The 26,054-nt window shown below is 39.1% G+C and overlaps 1 protein-coding gene across 3 annotated transcripts in view; it reads left to right on the plus strand.

The window, feature by feature from the left end:
* LOC147061601 (uncharacterized) overlaps nt 1-26,054 on the plus strand; it is a 100,533-nt gene that overhangs the window by 29,581 nt on the left and 44,898 nt on the right. For all 3 annotated transcript variants that reach the window (XM_085911455.1, XM_085911448.1, XM_085911463.1), the window contains exons 2-4: nt 21,081-21,181; nt 22,917-23,007; nt 23,979-24,090. In XM_085911455.1, coding sequence (XP_085767581.1) covers nt 21,081-21,181; nt 22,917-23,007; nt 23,979-24,090 — 304 coding nt within the window. The remainder of the gene's footprint in view (nt 1-21,080; nt 21,182-22,916; nt 23,008-23,978; nt 24,091-26,054) is intronic.

The following is a 26,054-nucleotide window of genomic DNA, read 5'->3' on the forward strand; positions in this document are numbered from 1 at the left end:
GAATAAACTACACGACAGTTTAGTGCAGACCGGAGTGAGCACTTATGCTCTGTTTCATTTTTTTTAAACCACAATACATAATATATTGTGTAATACATTTAGTGGCTCTATTTTAGATCGGTTAGGACACTTCTAATGTTAGGAGAACTTCTAAGTTTTGCAAAGTAGTTCTGCAACATGGACACAGCCATGTTCAAGTTTAAACTCAAATTAAATTTACCTGCCAAGATAATCGTGAATTTTAGGTTCAAATGTCACCTCAAAGCCCTAACATTTCTCAAAATGTATTTTCCTCAAAGTTGAGTTTTGATTTAAGCAGGAAACTTAGCTTTGGAAGGAAAGATGCTCAATTTTCTGCAAGACGGGACAGAATTAGACTCGTGTATTTCTGAACATGAACACACTCAAAAGCATGACAGTTATGGAGCTCATTTGAGGCCATCTACAGGCTCATATTGTACTCAAAACCTTAAGCTTGTATGATGGACAAAAATCCAGAAATAAGAATTTAAAAGCATTTTTTAAGAAAATTGCTTCCCGCCGGGATTTACCAAGAAAAAATTGTGCTTTATGAGGTACAAAACGTAAGCGAGTGAGAGTAAGTCTATGATTAGCTTGGTGCAAATTTTCACAATACCTTAAAACCAGGCATACAACTAACAGTTGCAGACAGTGGCGTGTTCGAGATTCTTCTCCCAGTCTGACTAATGTGATGGCAACGGACCCATGAATGATGCTTGATGTACCTGTGTATTTTTTTTCTTTCCGGTATGGGTAGTAGTGCAGAAGAGCTCCCTGAAGCAGTGATTGTTTTGAATAATCAAAATGTGAAGCGTGAAAAGCGACATCATCATTATGACCAGATAAGTAAGGCCCAGCATTGGTAATGGTGATGTACCGAAGTCAAAATTCCTTGTTTGGCACACTCAAACATGGCGAATAAAAACTCTTGAATCTTGAATGTTTTTGTATGTTGTGAGGCAGATTTACAAATTTTTTCTTCCATTAGAAGCGAGATATGAAAAATATGACAAAAAACACTTTTTTTTACACACACACAGGTGGTTGAGAACGAGCGTATCAGGCATTATATGTTCTTATCTTGTTTACCGATGTTGTTTACCTCATTTGCATGGAGGTTGTCTCTTTGTTGTTAGAATTTTCAACACATTGGCAACAGATTCAAGCTGAAATCTGATTGGATAAAAAAATAAAAATAAAAATCACTCACAAAAAAATAATAGAAGCACCCTCAACCCTAATGGGGACAAGCGGTGTAGAGAATAGATGGAAATATTTTGTTCTTGTTTTGTTTACACTGTTAGCACTTTGTAACTATTTTAGGTGCTCTATAAATAAAGTCAATATTATAAACTGTCAATAGACTATTGAGATTAAGGCATTTGCTGTCACTCGTTTTTGACGACTCAGTTCAGTCATGCTTCTAAAATGACAGTGATGGTACTTTGACAGATATGGACGTTAATTCATAATTCAGAGCCTTCAAATATTCTATGACTTCATCGCCGGGGTCAAAGTCGGAGCGTGATTAAGATGCAAGATGATGATTGGCTACAGGCGCTAATGATGCTGATACTGACTTGAGGTCAACCTTGGTGACAAGGTGAGTAGGTAGGTCAGCGTGCTTACAAATGAAAAGCAATATCACCATGAGGTGCAAATCTGCTCAGTTTCTCTGTCGGCTGTCAAAGCTCGGTCGGGAGACGTGCCGCAGCATTAAGTGCATCGTGAGGATGGCGAGTGTGGGTGGAAAACGGATGTGGGTCATTTAAGTGACAATGAAAAAAAAAAAGTTGTTACTGACTATGAAAGCTTACACCAGATTATTGCAGTCATTTGATAATTTTGGTTTTCAGTGGGAGTGCGATAACAGCGCAACGGACATTAATTTGACCCCAGCATCCAATTTTGTCTTTGCTCAGAGGCTATTTGGTTTTTATCATTTCTTTGAGAAAGAAAACTTTATTTCTATATTTATGTCCCACTTTCTTTAATCTTACAACAGAGTTGACTGAAACTCTACATTTCACTTCCCCAGTCCATAAATGACTTTTTATGGAAAAAAACAGAGAAGACATGAATTGCTGTGATTTATTTAGGTTTTCATCTTATCAGTTCATCTATCAATTTTCTACAGCTCGTTCTCACTGGGGTGATCTTGAGTTTATCCCAACTGAAAGGCTGGTCCTGCCCTGGACTAGGGCTGTCACTAACGAATATAGTATTTAGAATCAATTACTACATCGATTCCTTCATTGATCATATCGGATAATATTTTATTTTGAATGAAAGTGTATCTCAAAAGTATTTCCCCCCCATTTACTATTGTTGATTTGGTATTGTATGATAAAACAATTCAATAACAATTAAACAACAAGAGGGATTAATGTTGTACTCACCAAACATTTTGAAACCGAATTAGTTCCTGGTGTGGTTATTGTTTGCAAAAGTAAAAGCGGACATTTGCAAATGTCTTGGTTTGATTTCCCCAAAAAGACAATAGATAATAGATAATCTGGTTAATTTCATAAGAACAAACAAAATGAATGAATAATTGCTGTTGAGAGGCTGACATTAGAGTTTAATTCAAGGGTAAAAAAAACCATCTCTAATCGAATAATCGATTCATGTGATAATTGATTACTCGTCGATTAATCAATTAATTTTGACAGCTCTAAAACAACCATGATTCACGCTTGCATTCACACTTGTGGATTAATTTGAGCCATCAATGAACCTCAGGATTTTGGAGTACGGGAGGAATCCGGAACAATCTGAGAAAAGGGAGAATATGCAAATGTCTCACATTGGTCAGAGTTTAGAGTCGAAGTGAAACGTGCCAACCGCTATGCTCATCAATTCATATTTGATATATAATTCAGTTGTTGTATTAACTTCAAGATAAGACGTCAGATTATCTATTAATCGTAATATCAAAAACCAAAGCTGATTTTTTTTTGCCCTACTTGGCAAAGACAGCTTGTCTGTGCAGTGACCTTTCATGTGGTGTTCACTAAAAGTGAAGTTAAATCTTAAACTGCCCCCACTCAGATTAATGAAATGGTCTGCTGACAGCAGATTTATGAGCGTTTTCTTTTCAATTACCAGCCTGAAACTAAAAGCGTTTCTAATGCAATCCACTCTGTTTTTAACCGCATTATGTAACACATCTTAACATCGGAGGGTTTCTGGTTGGATTTGATGAAATTTCACGTGGGAAGTAAAGCAAATGTGATCGACTAAAAGGATTAGAATTCCAAACTGAAACCATCTCTGGCAGCCCACAAACTGCTGAGTCAGCCTATGTGGGAAGAGCCGGCACCCGCTAGTAGGGTAAACTCTATTAAGTATCGAGCTGCATTTTAAACAGTTTAACCTTAAGTGATGATATAATAAACGTATGCGATAAAACAGTTTTAAAACACCGCAAGTAGAAGCGTTGTACATTTTGGCCCGAAATGTTCCTGTACTTTTGTTGTGGCCGGGGAGTACATCTCTGCTGTTTTCCTTTGTTGACAATCTCTGTGTACCAACCTTTATCTTTTGAACAATAAACACTTTAATAATCAAATAAATCACAGCCACTGTAATATCCACTGAGTTTGTTTATAGCACAAGTGATTTAACAAAAAGCTTCCTTAAATAAAAATAGGTCTCCCGGTAAAATCATTCTTGTGCTTTTCAATTTTGCACCCTGAAGGACATTTGGGTTTATCTACAGAACATCACAGTTAAAATCAGATAAGGTGGGTTTGTACTGTGGAGTGTATAGACAAAAAGTCAACATTTAAAAAACAAACAAACAACCCTGGTGATGATTTCACAAATGCATTACTTTGAATAAAAAAATTTCATTTTATATCATTTTACAGGATATACTGTAATTATGAATTATAATTGATTAATAAAACCCCTTTTTTGGGAGTCTTGGAAATTGCTCCTTATAATTACCAAGTTGCTCTTCTAGCATAGTGATAAACAACCAACCAGACGACTGTCCTGCTAAGTGCTTGGCGTCTGTAACAGTGACTCAGAGGAGTGGCCAAAAGGGAGAACACAGTACCAAACAAATCAACCTCTGACATTACGTGGTTACAGTGGGCCATTTTTTCTAAGACTTCTTTTAAAATCCATACGTATTGTCGGACGCTCAACCTTATTCCCTGAAAGCTTGCTGGAAATTGGATGCAAATGTACTTTACATATTGTATTGATTAAACCGTTGACCTTTGCTACCTTGGGCATTTTGTCTTTTGGAATCAATACGGCTTCTCCTAAGATACAGAATAGTTATCGTATATGTGTGAGAAAAAGTTAGTTGGGTTGAGAATTATGCGCTGAAATGATCCAAGCTGATGTAAGTTCAAGACATGCAACTTCTATTCAAAGGTGCAATCTGCTGTAGCCTACTCATGTAAATATTGACTTCAGTTCAGCACTGGCATCTCTGACTCATTTTGGCTCTATAAGATATCCTGCAGACAAGCATATAGACTATAAGAATATGCCAGAATGGCTAAATATACACATTTAAATATATACTGTATGTAAACATGCATCGATGGATATGGAAATGCTACGGTTAGGGATGTTGCATGATTTACAATGAAAATGTCATCAGCAATGCCGTCATGAAGTGAATTTCAAGCTCTGTTATTCTGGATCAAATTAAAAAGAAATCAAGAACCATAGGAGAACTACTTTATGTACATATATGTGGGTCTCTTCTGTAAATGAAAGGGATAAAAAAAAGCAGATGGCTTCATATTTTGAAGTTCAAAATGTACGGAAAGAACTTAAATTAGGTTCTGAGATTCAACATGGACATTTTGATTTATGTTATAGTGACGGGTTAATGCGACACACATTCAAAGGTTTGTAGAGGAAGTTAGACGTCAGAGGGAGTGTAAGTCTTATTCAAGGGGACACGTCAAGTCGGTTCTGTTTGAGCTAATAAAAAAAATATAGATGTGACAGAATTCCTCGAGAGATGGCTAGTAAGGATTCTCAACTGGATTCTGAGCCAAATCCATAAATAAATTGGCAGATCGGTGAACGAGTGAAGGGAATATCAGAGGAGACACATTCAATGATCTTAAGATGAAAAGCAACACTTAAATGATTTAAAAAAAAATTTTTTTAGATGCATTTCTGCCAAATGTTCTCCTCGGATTTCTTTGGTCCCACTCCGCCTGATGTCAACTTGGACGGAATCAACTTGGCAGCAGTCTTGTCTGTTGGAAAGTCTTAATGTCATTGTGATAAGTAGCCAATTAGACAGCTAGCTCCTCAGTGTATGTGTGACCTCTGCAACAAGATTTCACTTCTCAAGGCCAAGTTTTTTATTGTATTGTTTGGTCACAGGAAGCCAATGAGAGGTCAGAGAGAATGGTTTTTTTTTTTGTTTTTTTTAATTGTGGCCAGACTCAGGCAGACCTTTGCTGTTAATGCTGTTGACTGTTGAAACTGACAGAAATAGTCTAAGAATGGTCAATTAAATGTTTTTTCTATTACTCCCAAAAAATATAATAATAATAATTGAAGTTGAAGTTGAAGTTTATTTCTGAGCATTAGATCGACCAAACACAAAATCACTTTTTCACATTTTCACATAATTTCATGCCATGCCAATAAGCCAAACAAATCAACATGTTCAAAAAAGGAGAAGCTATTGCTTGTTTTTTCCTACCCCTTTTATACATCATAATAATTAACATGGTTGCTAATTATTTTTTCAAAATACAGAAACTTAATGATAATAAAAGTATTTCAGTATTAGTTATTCTCATTCCTATCTATTTATTATTATGTATTTTTATGTATACATTTTCATTTCACTGGTGAACTTTTCTTTAGATGATCAGTATAAAACAACAGCATTGTTTTATCACACCTACAAAATCAGGGCCAATGTTCGCACACAAAAATGACGCATACAGAAAAATAGTCCCCCCAGAACGGACTCAGTTTTATAATTTAATTACATTTTTTTTCCTTCATAATTGCGAGTGCCAAGAGGGTTTTCAACAGGGATATTACTGTGATAATTTCATAGGTTGGACATTAGTAGATACGTGCATGTGCATTTTGGTGACGAATGCAGTTTTCAGATATTGTATTCAGATATCTTCTCTCAGCCTTTTACACTGTACTAATTATCAATTTTGGCAATGAAATAGGGACCTTCCAAATCCGGTTAATTATTTATAGATTTATCCAAAATAGACTTGTGTGATTAAAAATGAATACTTGTTTCATTTTACTCAGCAAAAAATGCACAAAATGAGCTTGTTAGCGACACAAATGGAACACATTGACTCATCTTTTGATCTTTAATTAAATTGTGTGACCAATCAGTCAAACGCTGGAGATGCATTTTATTTAACCACATTTTAAGGTTGTCTTGGCTGCCTTCAATGAGATTGCTGAGCAAGTCAGAGGCATGTCAGTGTTTTTTGATGTACAGTAGAAGAAATGACCAAAACCAGGTGCTGGTGGGAAAAGAGCTCAGACATCCTTTTTTTATTCTTCTTCTTCTTCTTCTTTTATCTCAAAAGCCCTGCGTCTTCATTTGGAGGTCCTTTTCTTCTAACAGACACATAAATCTGAAGATATCTCTTCTGGTTGCAAAGTAAGCACTCTCCTTTGAAGCAGGCATATTGATAAGCCTCTCAGTGTGCCTTCTCTTCATCCCTGATTAGAATGATTGATTTTCATCATTAGCCCAAAAAAGTCGACAACATTTGTCTAAAAAGCTTGGGGGTGAAACATCACCTTTAGATCAGCTCATCATTTAATTTACAGTCCAGTAAATCAGCATACGTGATGTTGTCGTATGCATTTGAACCTCCAAAGTCAGACGCAATATTTTAAGGGGAACGCTGGTCAACTTCGGATTTGCGCTCATTTCAAAACAATTTTATGGAACTAAAAAAATCCATTGCTCCAATACTTGAAATTAATCTTTCTTCCGAATTTAAACAGATGTACTTAACCTTTATTATATTTGAAAGGAACACTAAAGGACAGCTTTAAAAGTCTGAGCTCAGTAAAGAAAAGGTGGATTTACATTGTGCCTGCCAAATCTGCTATATAATCATTTGCATAGGTCTGAATCTATCCATCCATTTTCTATACGTATTATCCAGTTCAAGGTCGTGCCTGTCCGAGCTGGCTTAGGGCAAAATGATTGCAGCGCTCGGGGCTGGTCGGCAGTCAAAATTTGCACAAATACTATAGAGACAGACATCCTTTCACACAATCACTTGGTGGGAATTAAATCCATGCTGCAAGTCAGGGGTGTGTACCTGTACATTCTCACTTAGCGGAAACCTCTTTTGAAAAGCAACTGTTTTATCAGACTTAATTAAATTAAGTAGTCATTGAAAATTTAGCTTTTATATTTTTTCAGAACTATGTTATTTTGCTACATGATAATTGACAGATTTTTTTTTTTTAATGCTCTCTTTGGCAAAATATTACAATACATCACAAGCTACTCTGTGACGCATATTCTTTGAGTGCACTGCTTTTCATGGTATTAAAAAGTTCCATTTTCGCTCCTGTGGTTATCTTCCCACTTCCACTTTTGCATTACTGGGTCTCTTCTGTAGCAGCATCACACAAAAACAGCAGAGAAAACCAACACATGGTTATTTATTTATTTATTTTGCGCCTAACCAACAACAATCCTTGCTCTGCCATTGTTTGTGTTGTATGAGTTAAATTTTGCCTTGCAGAAGCATAATGGTGACAGAAACCACCTTCTTCTTTCTTTTCTTAAACTATTTCAACTCTCAGATAAGGATAAAACAGATATGAGGGGATTTTAGATGGAGGCATCATTACAGGGTCCGTCCTCTCATTGTCATCTCTTTCAAGATACTACTATTCGTCAGTGTTAATCGTGATTGGAGGCTAATGATAAGGACTTGCCTTTTGCGTCGGTATGTTCGGATCAGAGATAAAACATCACCACCACACATTTTAATCTGGTGCCAAAATTAGGAGGTCTGATCAGAGCGGTCCAAGTGAAGAGTTTGAGTGCGGTATTAATTTGTCACTTCTTTGGTCACAAGTTACGTTTAACATGGTAGGAACAATTGCGGCTACAAAGAACAGAATAGAAAAAGAAAAATAATAACTCTGTGCAGTTAATTAAATTTTCCAATACAATATAATATTTTACCAATTTCAAAAACAGTTTAGATTATATTTCAGACACAACACTTGTGAAACCCTGGTAAATAAAGTACTAGATGAAATTTAGCAAAATAAATATGCTCATAAATGGCGTCTCGGTGTTTCAGTCAGGTAGTCACTGAAACAGGCTGATATGAGTTAGTTTGATAGGCAGCAATTTTACATCATTCAGATTTTCCAGGTTTGTGTTAATCATAGTATCTTCTGTTTCTCCTGTCTAAATAAATACTTGTATTCTCGGGAAGACACAACTTTGTTTGACACTGAATACTAATACTGTAATTGGCCCCACTGAAATCTCCTGTTCTTGAAGAAAATTTCTTTTGCTCAAATTTGCCAAGGCTGTTTCCAGAAGTTACATCTTTTCTTTTGTACTCATTTGTCGTCTTGCTTAATCATATGGGACAGGCTTTGTTTTGGCTAATGCAAAATTACCTTTTTTATCCAATTATCTAGAAGCTAGGTCGAGCATGAGGCTATGTAAGGTGTTCATCATTAAGTCGTCCTCAGACGGGCCTTCCACCAAAGTCTCCAGTTCATCCGATCCTCCATGCATCCCACAAGCTCGTTAGAAGTTTTCACGCCCACAACTCTCTTTAGTATGTCCACATATGTTGGTGTGGGACGCCCACTTGATCGATACTCGTGTGTTGGTTCCCACAGCACCAACTTACTGGCCGTAAGTTCTTTGTGTTTGTGGCAGTGACCAGCGAGCCTCAATCTCCTGACTGCTATTTTATTACTCAACCTCAGTCGCCATCCATACAGATGTACGTTGGTAACGTGTTTGCTCCAGCTGGTGTTTCGTACTACACACAGCATTCTGGTGTAGCACCCATCCAGAGATTTCCGCAGGGGAGGTGTCAGGGTCCAGCTTTCACCACCATATAGGAGAACGGATTCCACTATTGACTCAAAAACAAAAGCTTGATATTCCGGGGAAGTTTGGATTTCCACACACTAGCCATGCCATTTAGAAACTTCCATGCTAGTGCCTTCCTCCCTCTTAGGTCATGTTCTGTGGAGTTTATCCACGAGACCAGGTACTTAAGGGCTTCCACTTCCTTCAGATTGATTTCCCCTATTGTCACCAGTGGTGACGGGGAGATGTTGAAGGTGATAACCTCGGTTTTCTTAGCATTCAGATCAAGGGCAACCAAGATATACTCCACTCCCTCTCTACTCTGCTCAGATAATCCTGTACTTGCTCCATCCGGTCAGACCATGGACAGATGTCATCCACATATTGGAGGTCTGCTATGGTTATGTCACGAACTCGCCATGACCTCCTAGGTGTAATGGTCCATCAATCGCTCTCCTTATTTCGTAGGCCACGACTACAATGAAGAGGAAGGGGGGCGAGGGTGTCCCCTTGTAGCACACCCGCCAGGATGTCAAACTCCTTGCTGTGGCCGTCTGTTACTCTCGCTCTTGTGCCAGTGTATCCCTATGGCCCAGTATTGGTTTGGAGGGACACCGTAGGCCTTTAGGATTTTTATTATTTTGCCTCTGTGTGTCGAGTCAAACGCCTTTTTGAAGTTGAGTATTGAATTATTGGGGTTTGTACAGAAGCAGGAGGCCTTATCCCTCAGAGACCTGTGGTTCTTCTTATATATTGCGCATTTGCACAAAAGGGACCAGTCTGAGGACAGAGCACTGTTATTTCTTGCACGAATGCCAGAATATCACTAAGAGCAAGCCTGTGCCATTTTACTCTGTCTGAATTATTATTATTATTATTATTATTATTATTATTATTAATGTTGTTGTTCTTCTTCTTATTCAATTTTCAAAGTATCGGAGTGCCTAGCACATATGTAAGCCTCTTGGACCACTGGCAGGGGTGCATAGGGAGGGGAGTTTGCAAAACAAAAATATTTTTTTACAAACCCCCAAACCCTTCAAAAAAGGCTGATAAAGAATTAATGTGTTCCCTATGGTGGACAGGTAAAAATGTTGAAAAAAAATCCCAGAAAAATCAAAAAATAACCAAAGATTTATTATCTGGCCTGGCACTCGGGCAGACTATTTTTACTGTATTTCAGGGAGGAGGGTGGGGGCACGGGCCTCCCTCTAGCTCTGCCACTGTCTTGGATACAGCAGGAGATCAGCAAAGTAGAATTAGTGGGGCACATTGTTCTGTTGTTTGAAATGTGAATGTTACTGCCCTCTTTTTTTCTTCTTTGTAAAAATGAGTTCTTGTTGGACAAACAATGATGAAAAGAATACTTCAAAAGACGACACCATATAAGCATAATATACTGTACCTTCTGATGGCTGGAGAATACAGTTATATGCTACACTACACCGGGACTTAGCAGCAATGCTTCATGTCATCGGCAAACATTATTGCCGCACTTAAGCAGAATCTCATTTCAAAATAACTGGCTTCAAGCCAAACTGCAGGGCTGTAAGGTTGTGCGCTATCTCTCAACAGGTTGGAAATTTGCCTTTATGTAGATATGGCATGCTTTATCGTCAACACGACATCTGCTGTAAGAAAGTCAGCTGCTGTTGCAGTAATCAGCGAGTTTCCTCTCCACCTCTCTGGGAATCCTCGATAAGGAGAAGGGGAGGGGGGAAAAAAAAGACGCAATGTCATATTTATTCATTACCAACTTTACGATTCAACTCTGTCAAGTCCACTACACAACCACCAAGAAAGATAAAAGTAATTCCGAATAAAATCAAATTACAAAAAAAAAAATCCTTTTGATTTATTATTTTTTGCTTTGGTCTGCGGGAGTCATGAGAGAACAGTGATGGTGGAACTTTTCTTTTTCCACGTGTGTAATAAAGCAGATGAGAATCCCCTCTGTGTAGAGGTAATCATTTTCTCATCATAGCAGGGGAGCTAGAAATGGAAAATTGAGTCATGTTCCAAACTGGAGAGAATATGAACAACACAACCCATGGACAAACTAAATTAAGATGAAAGTTGCAAGTCGGAGAAACGGAGAATACACGGAATAGAAGACAAATGAAAAGATGAATTATTGAATTATTGAATGTTTTTGTATTTGTTTATTGGGCCATTCATACCAAAGCAATACTTCATGATCATCTAAAATGTACAGTTTGTGCCGCAGAGGCCGGAGCTAAGATTGCAATGTGTGGAAATCTTTTCACTTAGCACAACTTTGGCTCTCTCACCCCAAGGTGATCTATTCATTCCATTGATATCTCCATTGCTATTTTTATATAACCTCTATTGTAGCTGTTGCATCACAACCACAACAAAAAAGTATTCCAGACTGTCAAAAAAATGCAAGAAACATTTTTTTTTGTTGATTCACCTTGCCTTGCTTGTGCTTGAGTCAAACTTAGACAAGAGCTAAAAGCTTTCCAACATTTCCACCTCGCAGTCAGTTAGATATTAGTTAGCCCGTCCTATAATATTTTTTCCCAAATAAATTTTGAACTCTTACTTTAATTCTAGACACAATTTTTTAATTACAGACACAAACATAATTTTTTGCAACTTCAATTTAGTGTTGACAGGTTCAAACAAGTCCATATCCTTCTCTGACTGGGTACAAAACTGAAGCTACCGAATCAGCCTCATGATGATCATATCAATCCGATATTGACTGGTATCGTTATTTGGACCGGTGTTCACACTTGAGTAGAGGAGGCTTTTTGATAATGGCAAAGATTAGAAAGCAGCATTTGACATTAAAGAAACAAAAAGAAGCGAATAAAAATGCTTTTCCCTGAGACATCTCGGTGACCTCTGGAAGTCTTGAGTGACATTATTGGTCCTTTTAAAATCACCTCTTTTCTTGGGGAGTTTAAATTGAATGTTCAGCCTTTCCTGGTCCACTGTTTAATTTCCTGTAAAGTAATAAACAGGCAATTTATTACAGCCGGCAGAGCAGAGCTTTCACGAATGCTGCTGCAGTCTCTTGGTTTCTTCTAATTTCCCAACAACCTGAATGAAGACCATTGCTCCACTCTTGAGATTAAGGATTATTCTACAGTGAGTCGCATGTATTTTGCAGTGTATTTCGTTGCTCATTTCAGAAAACCATACATCCTCCTTTTACCATTCACATGGGTTTTGCCCGAGAACATTCTCACTTGGGTTGAACAAGAATTTTATTTTTTTCCATATGCTCTAGCTCCGGTGAATGGCATGAGCAGGGGCATTATTATGTTTTATTGACAGCGGGCCATGTGGGTTGGGAGCAAATGTAGCGCAAGCTAAATATTTTACAAAAAAAAAAGAAATTGCATTTCACAATTTGGATACCATACTGCATACTGTATGTTTATATATATCTGTCTTCTCATTTTACTTAGCCCTAAGGCACACGCACAAAGCTCCAGGCTCCATTAGCAATCAGTGTGTGAATAGTGGTGCCACTCAGTGGAATCGGTTCCCGTATGAATATTTAATGATCCAAACCAAAATGCACTAATTACAAGTCCGACAATCGTACTGGAGCCCACTTGTGCACATCACATCCGATGTTTAGTGGCTCAGGTGTGATAGCGTACTTAGCCGAGGTCATACAAGTTTCGTCGCAAATGAGTCACAAATGAGGCATTTAAATTCTGCTTGTTGGTGGCTGCTAAAACGCCGAGTGAAAAGAGCGTGTAAAGGCCAAAAATGCACCTTTGCACACTGTATCCATCACGATTTAAAGTTTTGGAGTACTCTGGGAAATTATTCCAGTTGAACTCCGGCACAAAAATGTTTAATGCACATTATGGACCTTCTGGGCTTCAAAGACATATTGCTGACATCAAAGGTACCTTGGCTGACTCCTCCACCTGTCTCACTTACGTAGCCCTTCCCCTCCCCATCTGATGAAATTGGGTTGATGTAATTAATTTTAGCAACAAGTTATGACAAAGTCATGTGTACTCAGTGTAGCAGTGGCTGCTACTCAATAGAGGGCGCCCTGCTGCATGGTGGTCACATGACATTAGGGAAAAGGGTAGAAATCTTAAATATAAGTAATCTTTGGAGGGGGTGGGGGTGCATATTGTATCAGCAGGGCCTGTGCCAACCTGACTGTAACATCCTGGATGTCATTCATTGGTGTGCTGTTACTACAATATGCCACCATACAAAACAATTGAATCCAAATATTTACACAATGGCTCATGTTTTATCCAAAGATCACATCAGGACTAACACAAGGAGACAATAGTGCCGCATTGAATGCACGTTAACATACGTATGCTCTTGATATAACCTTGTACTGAAATCATATCCAGGTGCTCCAGAACATTGCTTATTTCCTGCCCAACATTTCTATTTGGGGAGTCCATCTGTGTTATTAAAAAAAAAAAGAAATGTACTTGGTTATATGGTTCATCTTTAATCTCCGTGCGTGAAAACCCTTTTTCGTCCAATTGGCTTGTTTATGGAAACCTGCCGACAAAACGAGAACAAAAAATGTCATCAGCTTGACGGGTTGAAAAAAGCCACTGTCACACACACACACACACACACACACACACACACACACACACACACACACACACACACACACACACACACACACACACACACACACACACACACACACACACACACACACACACACACACACACACTGACCAAGACGAAGGCTTCAGTCATGTTCCCTTCTCTCTGTTTATTGTTGAATAGTCTTTGGATTATATTCATTACTTTTTAATGTTAAGTCTTTATGCGTAATATTTTGTTTCAGCTGCAGTTATTTTTAAAGTGCTCTATCAATAAAGTTAAGTTAACTTGGCGGCGGTCCGTAGTGCAACTGCGAGCATATACAAAGTGTAGCATCCCTGTCAGTGGTCTAAAATTGCCCAATCAAATGTATTATTCATGGAAATACAATGTGTAAACAATTTCTTATATCTACTGTTATTACTGAGCACAGCGGGCACCAAGGGTGCAGGCAGAATTTCATCTCAATACCAGACAATTACATTTCTACTCGAAGGTTAGAGAAAGAAAGTATTCGAACTGGCTAACACCACGACATTTAAATCTGCAATTTCTTCTGAGAAAATTGTTGAATCTTTTAACAATACCCCCATCTATCAATAAAATGCATTTTGGACGGAGTGGTCATTGTATGATTTGCCATAAATCAAAGCTCAAGTAGAGAAGTAAAAGCAGATGTGTTTTTTCCTTACTGCAAATCTACAAGATCATCATTCACTTCTCCATGTGCTAAATTAGATGTTGACTAGATAGGGGAATACGTTATCACCCATTATAGCCTCTAAATCCCTTTCTTCATGATTGCCTGATGCTTAATTTAATCAAGAACATTTAAGGTCTGTAAATGCATCTTGATTGCTGAAGGCTCGCTAACAAGTACAGCTGGCAAGTCAAAAACAAAGAAAGACTACAGGAAAATCTTAAATGACCTGATCCTGATATACATATAATTAAATGTATGATTAAATTCAAATGTATAATTAATCTCTTGATCTGAGAGCTGCATTGTTGGCATAATATTACCATCCACTGGGGTCACTATACATTATTTCATAAATAAATTACATCTTTTCATGATAACACAGAAGTGGAACCAAAATGGTAATAAAATTTAACATCAGAATTTCAAACTCCTCCGAGATACAAAAAAACTACTATGAAAATCTATTTTTCATGATAACACAGAAGTGGAACGAAAATGGTAATACAATTCAACATCAGAATTTCAAACTCCTCCGAGATACAAAAAACTGAGACATATGGTGAAACACCAAAACAGTAAGGGATCCTAATGGAAACTTGAGTAATAACTACTTGAATGCAAGACATGATTGCTTGCAATGCTTTATCAGAGCTTGGAACATGTTGTGGTTGTTGTCCTTTCTATGCTTAAAGACAGAGTTTTATAATGTCCACTTAGACAGACAAAATTAAGCAATTTGAATTGACAGGCCTTTAAAGGTCGAGAGTTTCTTTTAACGTTCCCTTAAAAGATTGTGCGTTGCATTTGAGAAAAGAAATGTGCGCCTCACTATACCTACAATAATTGCTTTGAATCTGACATGAGATGAAGTTAAATGGATTCATTTTGTGCTGTTACATCTGTCAAATTGCTTTTGAATTACGAATAGCTCACCAAGATTCAACATAGGAGTAATTTTTTTGTGCTCGGAATATATAAATATGCTAGGTCTTTCAATTGCACCTCAGAGAAGATTCTGAAACGTACTTCTTTTGTAACGGCATGGCCAGAAAATGTGTAATGGAAAAGCGACCACACTGAGTGCTTGGTAATTTAAATTTGACCAAAATGTGAAACCTCAATTTCCATTTGACCTGCCTCTCGTCAACAAAAGTGAGCTGTTTCACTGAAAACGCTTGTTTTGTTTTGTTTCAGCTCCCTGCATCCTCGACTCTCATCATTTCCTGTTTTATTTTGATGCGGTAACTACGGTCAAGGATGCCTCACATCCCATTAAGAATAGTTCTTTCTCAAAAACATTCGAACCACAATCTGAAAAGAAGTGCAAATGAAGCGCTTGTTGCTATTCCAAGCCTTTGGTGCCAAAATCCTAAGCATCCAAATGCTTATCTAAGACACGACACTTGTATTACTGTTTTCTTAGAGAGTCGTTCTCTTTTCATATAGCCACCACGAAAATGAAAAAAATGACTACAAGCAATTATTTCGGCTCAACCAACTCAGCGTAAGTATGCTGTTACAGATCCCTCAAAGGGCAGGCTCTTGAATTGGTCTGAATTACTATTCAAGGACCATTCATCAATACACTGTGACCTAAGAAATGTTGAATAATTTAAATTTATACTGTGTGTTGGGTATAGGATTCATGGAAGGAAAACTAATACATTACAGCGTGCTGCTATTGTTTCATCTCCAAGCTGAGTTACAAGCGGCTTTATGCCCACTTGGTCATATCTAGTCTGGAAAAACGGGTTAACTACTTGGTTCACAGGAAGAAAAACGGGTCACGTGATAAATCTACGTTACCTCATTCGGAATTCGGTGGCAGCATTCCAGGTAAAGGCAATTTACCTACTGAACGTGTTTGATGACCAGAGGCAAAGTATGAACCCCCACAGGTCTGCTTTATTTAAAGGGGAACGGGGACTCGATCACTGGGAATAGTTTAATAATTTAGTATGGCCTTAAACTAATCTATTTCAAGCGCCAAGATGCTATTTACGTGTATTGAGCAAACGCTCAGACAAGTGAATGGAATAATTTACTCACTACTGTTGCTCTGTGTCAGGGAAGCTCCAGAACTAAGCAGAACTTTGAAAAGACAAGAAGAGAACCTAAGAGCCAAATCACTATTTAAAAGCCCATTATTTGTAGATCTACTTTTATTTATTTATTATTATTATTTATTTTTTATTATTATTATTATTAGCCTATTATTTGTGTACAAATGTATTTACCTCCTCTGGATACGATTGGGGGCGGCTCGGTGGTGCACTGGGTAGCACGTCCGGCTCACAGTTGGGAGGGTGTGGGTTCGATTCCACCTCCGGCCCTCCCTGTGTGGAGTTTACATGTTCTCCCCGGGCCCGCGTGGGTTTTCTCCAGGCACTCCGGTTTCCTCCCACATCCCAAAAACATGCTTGGTAGGCCGATTGAGCACTCCAAATTGTCCCTAGGTGTGAGTGCGAGTGCGAATGGTTGCTCGTCTCTGTGTGCCCTGCGATTGGCTGGCAACCAGTTGAGGGTGTCCCCCGCCTACTGCCCGATGACGGCTGGGATAAACCCGCGACCCCCGTAGGGGCTAAGCGGTTCAGAAAATGGATGGATGAATGGATATTATTGATCGCTTTAAGTGGTGTGGGTTGGCCCTCTGCACACCCCTGGCTATCGGGATTTATCTTAGTTGTTTGTCTCTGTGTGCCCTGCGATTGGCTGGCAATTGGTTCAGGGTGTCCCCCGATGACGGCTGGGATAGGCTCCAGTACACCCATGACCCCCGTGGGGACTAAGCGGTTCAGAAAATGGATGCATACGATAGGTGAAAAGATACTATCCTTGGCAATTTTGTTAAACTTGCACACAGGCTAGAGTTTGCAGAAGATTCTCGATTGGTGGAGGCGAAATGAAGTAAAAAAAAAACCAGGGAAAAGAGTCATATAAAGAAAATGGAAAGGGAAACATGCAGCTGTGGATCTTTAACAGCCGTATCCCTCCATCTCTGATCAAAGCATCCTATCAGCCTTGGGGGCATCTCGGCCGAGTGCCTCCCATAGCTGCTAAAAATTCATCCTGCCAAGAAATAATTTTAACACCTCTCCTTCCGTACTCGTCAGATATTTGTCCATCCATCGCCAGCTTCTCACACATCATTGCATTGCACATGAATACACTTTACCACAGCTGGTTCGCCAATACCATAGCGCTATCACGTCTCGTCTCTGGTCGTTTCCTCTTGTGTCAGTTAGATCATGGTTTCCGTTCTGTGCACTCGCCCCTCCCCTCCTGTGTCGACCTGTAATCTTGTATTTAAGTCCTGTCTGCGTGTCACTCCCTGGTCGGATTGTTCTGTTAGTGTGTCGGTTCCTACGTTTTTTCTGCCTCTGTCAGTTCTGTTTCTGTTAGCCAGCCCTGTCGGTCAGTCAGTCCCGTTGTCCTTCTGTTAGCCCGTCCTATTAGTTTGCCTCCCTGTTTCCCTGTTTGTTCCTACATGTTCCTGCTTGTTTGTTCCCCTCACCCTTTCCTCGCCCTGCTCCATTCCTGCCCGTGACAAGCGTACCTGAATGTGAAATGGGGTCACCATGACGATGAATGTGGATTCCATTTTGCACACTTCGCTCATTCTTGCAACAATTGTTTTCAGATGAACGCACCAACAGGATTTGAGTGAGTCATGTCCGAAATGGTGATCATGCTACCTCCTCCTACCTATTTTAATGCTTTTTTTCAAAAAAACAACTGACGCTCATTGTTTGGCTGAATGGATGCAGCTGTATTTAGGATGTCTGACTATTCCCATCCACCAGTCTGTTGCAGTTAACCAGTTGTATTTCTTTCAACGGTGTCTCCATCCGAAGATGAGAACAATGGTATCCTACATTGCTCTAACGTCTGAATTTCCCTCAGCCATTGTGAAAAAACTCTCACCAAATCTTTAATCTATCATCACGCTGTAAGCGCCTTGTCTCTTGGGTCGAAAATGACCTATGGAACAGGATGCTGGGACCAAGACAAGGAAAACCCAGTGAACTGCATACACAGGAAAGATCATGCACTCATTGTGAAAAATAACATTTTCAAAATGTTATTTATATAAAATAAACCTATAAAATTCTTTGATGGGTGGAGGCAGGAGTTTTCGTCATTCCTCACTTCGAGTACCAAATCGCTGTGGAAGAGGTAGCCCATCTGAACAATTTTGGTGCATGGGACTTGGCTGGCATCTTGATGGCTAATGGAAGGATCATTATCCAGAAAGCAAGATGACAAGGCCCCCTCAGAATATGCTTACTTCTGACTTACTACTCACTTCTGACCTGTCTCCCAGACTCTTGTTTACTGCTATTAGACGGAAGCTGCCTGCCTATTTACTTCTCCCTGGGCTGGAGTTTATTTGGCTATTTTGAATGGAGTAATATAAGATGACATAATGAACAACTCCCAGCACGGTACAGTGGCAAGTCTGGCAGGCAGATAGATGCTGTTTAGGAGATAGCAGGCGTTCCGATTGCTTGCCGCCCTGACAAGCTCTGCTCTGACAGAATTTGATGACTGAACTCCCTTCTTATTTTTTTGTGGCGCAATTTGACTTTCAAATAGGATGCTCAGGAGTTTATGTGCTGTCTTTTTTACTTCGATGATTTATGTATCATTGATGTAAATGTGCGATATATTTTAACTTTTTATCACTGTCAAATTGAGTCCAAATGGCAGTGTAAGCCATCCATAATGAATGGAACATTAGAAATATAAAATGTCTGAAATACTGGAACTAACCTTAAAGGTGACGTGTCATCAATATCGAATTTTTTAATTGCTTCTATACAAATAGTTGGGTTTTTGGCTTGCCACATTGAGTCTGAGTTTATGTGGTAGATACTGTGCAGGATGTTCTTCCTGATTCAATTTACCCATTATTTTCCCCTTTTTCATTAGCATTGTATTGGAGCATTGGAACTTTATGTGACACCGTCAATGTAATGCCTTCAAGTTAAAATTTCCAAACGTCTCACCTGGCATTCGTCAAATTAATCCGCTTTGATCTCGACTTTAAACGTAAGGAAATTAAAGTGTGCTTGACAGCTCTGGTGGGGGTCTACAGTGAGAAAACAAGAACTGACTCATAAAGGGGAAAATATGGTTCGAATTATGCCATATTGATGTTCATCTGCTATTTGGCACAGTGAAGATGTCAGAGGATCTTATTCGTTGACAGTGACACGGTGTTTGATACACAAGCCAACTGCCAACCAGTTTCAAGATACTGCTCGTTAAGCTTCACAAGGATTGAACAGACAGGCAGTTGGAATACTCCTTCTGTCTTTTGGGATTTGTCTCCCCATTAGAAACAACTTTGGGTATTTGGCTGGACATTGCGATCAAGTTTTGGACATCATGTCTAGATTCAAGGCTTGAAATATATGCTTTTAGACAGTCCTATAAAGCTTTGCACCAAAGTTAACGTGGTTCAACAACGCTTAAGTCACATATGCTTGGGTATCATGAGGTTGAGGCGAGCTCGAGTCTACTTATGCCACACCAGCTAGCTAGCAACAAGCTTTGGCTTGGTAACTCCTGTCACGTGTTGTTTGAGATGTCCGTTGTTGAGTAAGGAAAACAAAGATGTGGAGTAAGAGTTGGGTCTTTATTGGCAAGATCTTTGGTTTTTTAATGGCGGGCAGTACGTTTGTGTGCATGTGCGATGTCTGTGCCCATGTGTATTGGAAGGCCACACAGCTCCATGTCCTGCATCCGTGCTCCCGACCGAGCAGTATGATCATAAAAAAGTATATGAGATTGTCTAACTTAACAAAAAAATTGTACATGTTGCTGTTTCTCCCACTTCACTCCCTAACTAGTTAGCAACAAGGTTTGGGCTGCCAGCGAGTGCAGCTAAACTTGGTGTGCAGTCACACATAATTAAGTCGTCATCGTCTCCATGGTGGCGAATTACTTACTCTTCTATTTTTGTGACAAAGAGAAGAGGATTTATTAACAGAAGCTATACAAGCTGCTATGCTATCCTAAGATTAATTGGAATATTGAAAAAAGTGTTTGGGTGACTGAGTACACTTTTCTCAGAAGTCTGTCTGGAACAGCATTAAAGTGGAGCATATCCAACTTTGAAAAGTAAATAGCAGGCAATTTAATAAATATCTGCAGAGAACGCACACTCATTCTACACATCTAATACATAGAATACAAGTAGTTGAGATTGGGGAACTGAATTGTGTTTACAAATAAGTACTATTTGGGTAGACCTAAACAAACTCAACAGTTTGTAACTTGTGCACGTATTGTGACAAACGGCACCTATTCATCACGGCTTTTTACTTGGGACGCACTAAGTTTGTTGCTCAATGCACCAGCCCCATCTAGCTCACTAAAATACTGATACCCTGCAGTCACATGAGCACTCATTAAGTACATCTCATAAGTCATTTTATTAGCAGTAAAGTGCAAAGAGCCATGGAGTAGATGTCATTAACCAATTAATGTATCCAGAATGAGAGCACATGTTAATATCAGATATAAATGGGGTTATAAATTATAATGATTTGTTGACCCATCCATCTTGTCCTCCTCCTTGCAGAGACTTTGTTACTCCACACCAAGCACACCTAATTTCCTCCATTTACTCCTGTCATAATTAATGGCGACGGGATGGTTTTATCAATCGTGCACCTACTGACGGGGTCGTTTTTCTTGCATGGACAGATTTCCCAAAAGGCCAGCAAGACTCAAGGAAGTATTCAGACAAACTGCCTGCCAAATGAAGGTTTGGGGATTGGACCAAAGGTGCAGTGGGAGTGCAAAAGGTAATGATTGAAAAACACACTTATACATGCACGCCTGTATCTTGATTGTTCTGTTGGTTATAGTTTTCTTATTGTTGTAATACTATAAGACAAATTCTTTGTATGGTTTTTTTTACATACTTGGCTCATATAGCTGACTCTGATTCTAATTCTGATTATAATGCCAGGTGCTTGGGCTCCATGAGCCGATGCAGTTTTAATGGCTCCATTGCCTCATTTCCCAGTCTGTTACGACATACCACGCAGAGAGGCTTTGGTGCGTACGAATCAACTAGCAATAAACCTGTGTCTTGTGAAAGACTGACAGTGTTGTCTATTAAATACAGCATTTTTTTCTTTTTTTTTTTCCTCCCCTCTATCTCATTATTTTACTTGTTTAACTTTCCAAGGAAGCTCCAAACTTTTTTTGGCGGTAATTTTTCCAAGCTCGTAGACTTTCACTTTTTTTGTCAGGGGTGAGCATTTTGACAGAGGCGGGGGTGGATGCACCTGAATTTTAAACAAAATGTCTTCTTTGAGACTGATGATCAATAAATTATTTGTTGTTCAGTCTTGCGCAAAAAAATGGCCTGTGGCTGGGTACCAGTCCATACTCTAGTGGTTGAGGACAGCTGATATAGACACTGTCATATTACTTATGCTTATCTGACCTTATTTGTGTTAACACCATCATAAAATGAACATCCTTTTATACCATTTTTGTCTAAGCAAAATTGTGACCTTTTGATTGTACTCGACTTTGAGAAACAAGCAAGGTAAAAAACACGCTTACAATACAGAGAAAAAAAAGTGGGCGGAGTAAAAACAATAAACAGGCGGAATGCTGCAAAACTATACAGGTGAACATTTTTATGGATAGATGGATGGATGGATGGATGGATGGATGGATGGATGGATGGATGGATGGATGGATGGATGGATGGATGGATGGATGGATGGATGGATGGATGGATGGATGGATATTGTGGCGGCTGTGGCTGAGGCAGTACAGTGGGTCGTCTAATAACCGGAGGGTTGGGGGTTCGATCCCAGCTCTGTCACAGTCACATGTCGTTGGGTCCTTGGGCAAGACACTTCACTCACCTTGCCTCCAGGTTGCTAATGTAAATGAAAAAGTGTTTTCAATTGGTTTACCTGATTAAACATTGAATTAAAAAAATAGATAGACAGATAGATAGATACTTGATAGATAGATAAATAAATTGCCAAAGTTTCACTTGAATTATGCATTTTAAATCCCCAGCCAATCGCTTTATCAATTTATCAAGCGCACAACCACATTACATTTTCCTTTGTTGAATGAGGTCTCATATACCAAAAGCTTGCAAAAGTATAGGCCTGCTGATGAAAAGTGAGATGGATAAAAAAACAAAACAAAAAACTAATGCAGAGTAGCGTGGCTGGTGGAGTTGCTTTAAGTGCATGTGTTAAGAGGGAGAGGCGTGGTGCGCGCGCGTGTGCACGTGTGCGTGTATATAGTGTATACGTGTGTGTATGCGCGTGTGTGTGGGATGTGAAGGTTGTGAGGGAAGCTCGGTGTCTGACGCTGACTGCGCCTTGGTGAAGCGCTCACCTGCACGCAAGAGTCGCGCAAACTAAGGAGTTGCTGCACTCCCACAAGCAAGGAAGCTTCCGACACAGTCTGACCCCGCAGTGGAAAGGACAAGGAGACGTGATACAGTTTGGGGAGAAGATTTAGTGCTTCCCCTTTTCTTTTTTTTGGTTCCTCGCCCAGGCTGCTGTGGCAGTCGCTCGCTTCTTCCGCCGCGATGAGGACTGACCTGGCTTTGGTCTTGACAGCAGCCCTTCTTCTTGACACATTCCTGGTGAGATTTATTCTTTATTCTTTTATTTGTGTTAAGTGGCATTTTTTTTTCCCAAGGGGCATGTTAGATGTCGTTTTAAAGTGTCAACCCTTATACTGAATAAAGTCACGCGTTTGGATGGAGTCAGCCCGCTCTGTGCGCGTCTGCATTGGCGCGGATTTCTTACAATCATTATGACTTTGCAACCAGCTTCAAAATGACTTTTAGTTGGCAAATAGACAATTACAATAGATCCTATATTAATTGATGCAGGAATTGATCATCCCCGAAGCTCTGATCTGTAGCAATGAAAGGGTACAAGTACGGAATCAAACCATTATATACGGATATAGCTGCAACACGGCGCATTTACGGGGCGAAATCGTTATTTTAATTCACATTCTATCTGGTGTTTAACTCTTATAGTAGTTAACGTGGTGTGCAATCGCACCCACTTTGTCCAACTTGTCGCTTCATATTTTCGAAACGGTCGTACATCAACATCCTCATCATCGCTTATTTTCAAGGATGTTACTATCAGCCTGTGTATGTGATGTAGAAAACGGGATAGTCCAACATTATTATCCCCCCATGCCCTGCGCTCTGATTCATCACTATGCAGCCACCAGCCTTGACGCCGAAATGTGACTATCAGTGGCTCTAATGCCCAGGGTTATGTCATTTAATTTACACACACTGGGAATAGCTTTAATGGATATGAAGTTTGCTCATCTAGGACTCTAAACACATGCAGTGCCAACTTCCCTGAATCACTTTTGCCGCATGCTCTGTTGGTGTGTTAGCGCGCACTATATGCACCCTCATTTTCCTGTATAGAATGTTTTTTTTTTTTTTTTTATACAGTTAACCTCTCCATTGAATCTTTTACCTATTACCTGATGCTTTCAGTTCAGCCTCCGCATAAAAAAAAAAAAAAAAAAAAAAAAAAACTCCACAATTATTTGCATCTCACACTGTTCAATTCCTTCCAGGTGAATAATGGCCAGCATTCATCTAAAGGTCACTGTCGACCTGGCTTCTCACAAAGTTTCTACTCCATCTTGATTCCAAGGGATATACTGCAAAGCCAGGCCATACGTAAAGGTAAGCGTGCATTTCTTTAGAATACGGTCAAATCGAAGAGAAATCTATTCCTGCTGTCGCATGATGAGAAGAATATCTGGTTCATTTTGTAATTGGGGATTGGAAAAACTCATGTTTAACTTTTTTAGTCACATGATGTATGTGAGTCATGGTGGAAACTGAAGCAGTCATGTCTAATGTAAATATCATTACATGGTCGTCCCTCTCAACCCCCACATTGATTAATCTCACAGTATACGTTGTCACGATCACACCGCAACGTCTTAAGCGATTCCGTTTGTTGCCGCAATTACACAGCCAGCCCAGCAAGTTTTCGAGCCGATAGTGCAGGAAATGGAATCGACATCCTGTGTCTAATCTGGCACCGCTCCTGCCAATGTGGGCTAATTGCAATTCTCTATTGATCCCCTTTGCTTTCCCCCCCCCTCATTGCTCAGCTGTATTGTTTAGCTGTGGGCATACAATAGTTATTTTGTCTCTCACCTCTGTTGTCAGCAAATGCACAGTATACAGGTATGTATCTAATTCATTTGGGATCATCCTAGTTAGGTGACAGCTGTCAAAATTCCCTCCACGGTGTACATAAGTGTGTAGATTGTGAGAGATACACATTTTCGGCAGTGATCTTGGTATCTCGGTCTTAAAATTCATCCTGTTGATTCTTGGCTGCAAATGACATTGGATGACAGGCGTACACTTGTTAGAAGTGAGATTGCTTTCTTTGTGGTAGTGAACTCTTTGGTCCAGCAGGGGGTGTCACTACAATCATAAACAAGTCATAATATGAGTATTGCTGCCTTGTATCCTTTATTTGGTCTCAATCAGATGCACTGGTGCCTGAAACAATGGTGGACAATCTAGTTTCTAAAATGGTTGTATTGTGTATGTGGTAACTCAAGTTATTAATTTACTTCAATCCCTTTTTAAATTTACAGCATCTAATTATGGGACTTGTGTTATAAAATCAGAATTGATTTTGCCTTTTAGTTTCATGCAACAAAATGGTATGGTTGTTTATATATATATATATATATATATATATATATATATATATATATATATATATATATATATATATATATATATATATTTTTTTGTTCTAAAGGGTTTTAGTAGCCAAAGTAATGTCAAATAGCCAGTATCAAACTTCAATAACATAAAGAAGGGAAATTGGCAAAAAAAAAAAAAAAGGATAACATAAAGAAGGGAAACTGGCAAAACAATAAAAAATAAAAAAAAAAAGGTCCGAATCAATTTGAAACTGCCTTTTTTTTGGTCAAATAACTCCAACTCAAGAGTCATTTGGCCGGATTTCCTATGATTGCAAATAATGGGCACCCCCAAAAGAACCTTGTATATGCTGTTTGTCGGCGTGTTGTGTTTGATCTTCGAAAATTGCCTTCTCATTCACTCTATTGTATTGTGCGCGCTGTTTGCAACAGGTGTAAAAGTGGTGGAGAATTACATAGTTTAAAAAAAAAAAAAGGTTTTGCCTTTCACGCTAAGTTGGTTTTTGGCCATGGCTCATTTGGAAGAAAACTTCAAGCGCAAAGCAAAGTTTGAAGTGACGGAATAAGAAGTGTTAGTGGAGGATAAAGAAACATACATAATCCAATAACTTGGGGAAATTGAATTTATGTGTCCACTGTGTTTTACAATACAATTTAAAATGTATTTGAAATTACCCGGATGCAGAGAAATTCAGAGGTGAATAGAGTTTTAGCATACAGCAGGTGATGATAGCATGCATCCTTATTGTAAGTGACTGCATGACAGCCCTTATTAATTTAGATTTTAGAAGCTCCAAATTTTTCTGACTGAGTAGCTGGTATGTGTCAGGTATGTTGTGGCATTTCAAAAATGTTCACATCGGGAAAAAGTGCCTCCACCTCCTCTGCTACATTGGCATTGCTTAGTGTACTGTGAGGAATAATGCCAAGACACACACACACATACAAAGACAC

The sequence above is a fragment of the Syngnathus leptorhynchus genome, chromosome 1, assembly GCF_054491065.1.
Source record: "Syngnathus leptorhynchus isolate UIUO chromosome 1, UIUO_Slep, whole genome shotgun sequence".
NCBI lineage: Eukaryota > Metazoa > Chordata > Actinopteri > Syngnathiformes > Syngnathidae > Syngnathus > Syngnathus leptorhynchus.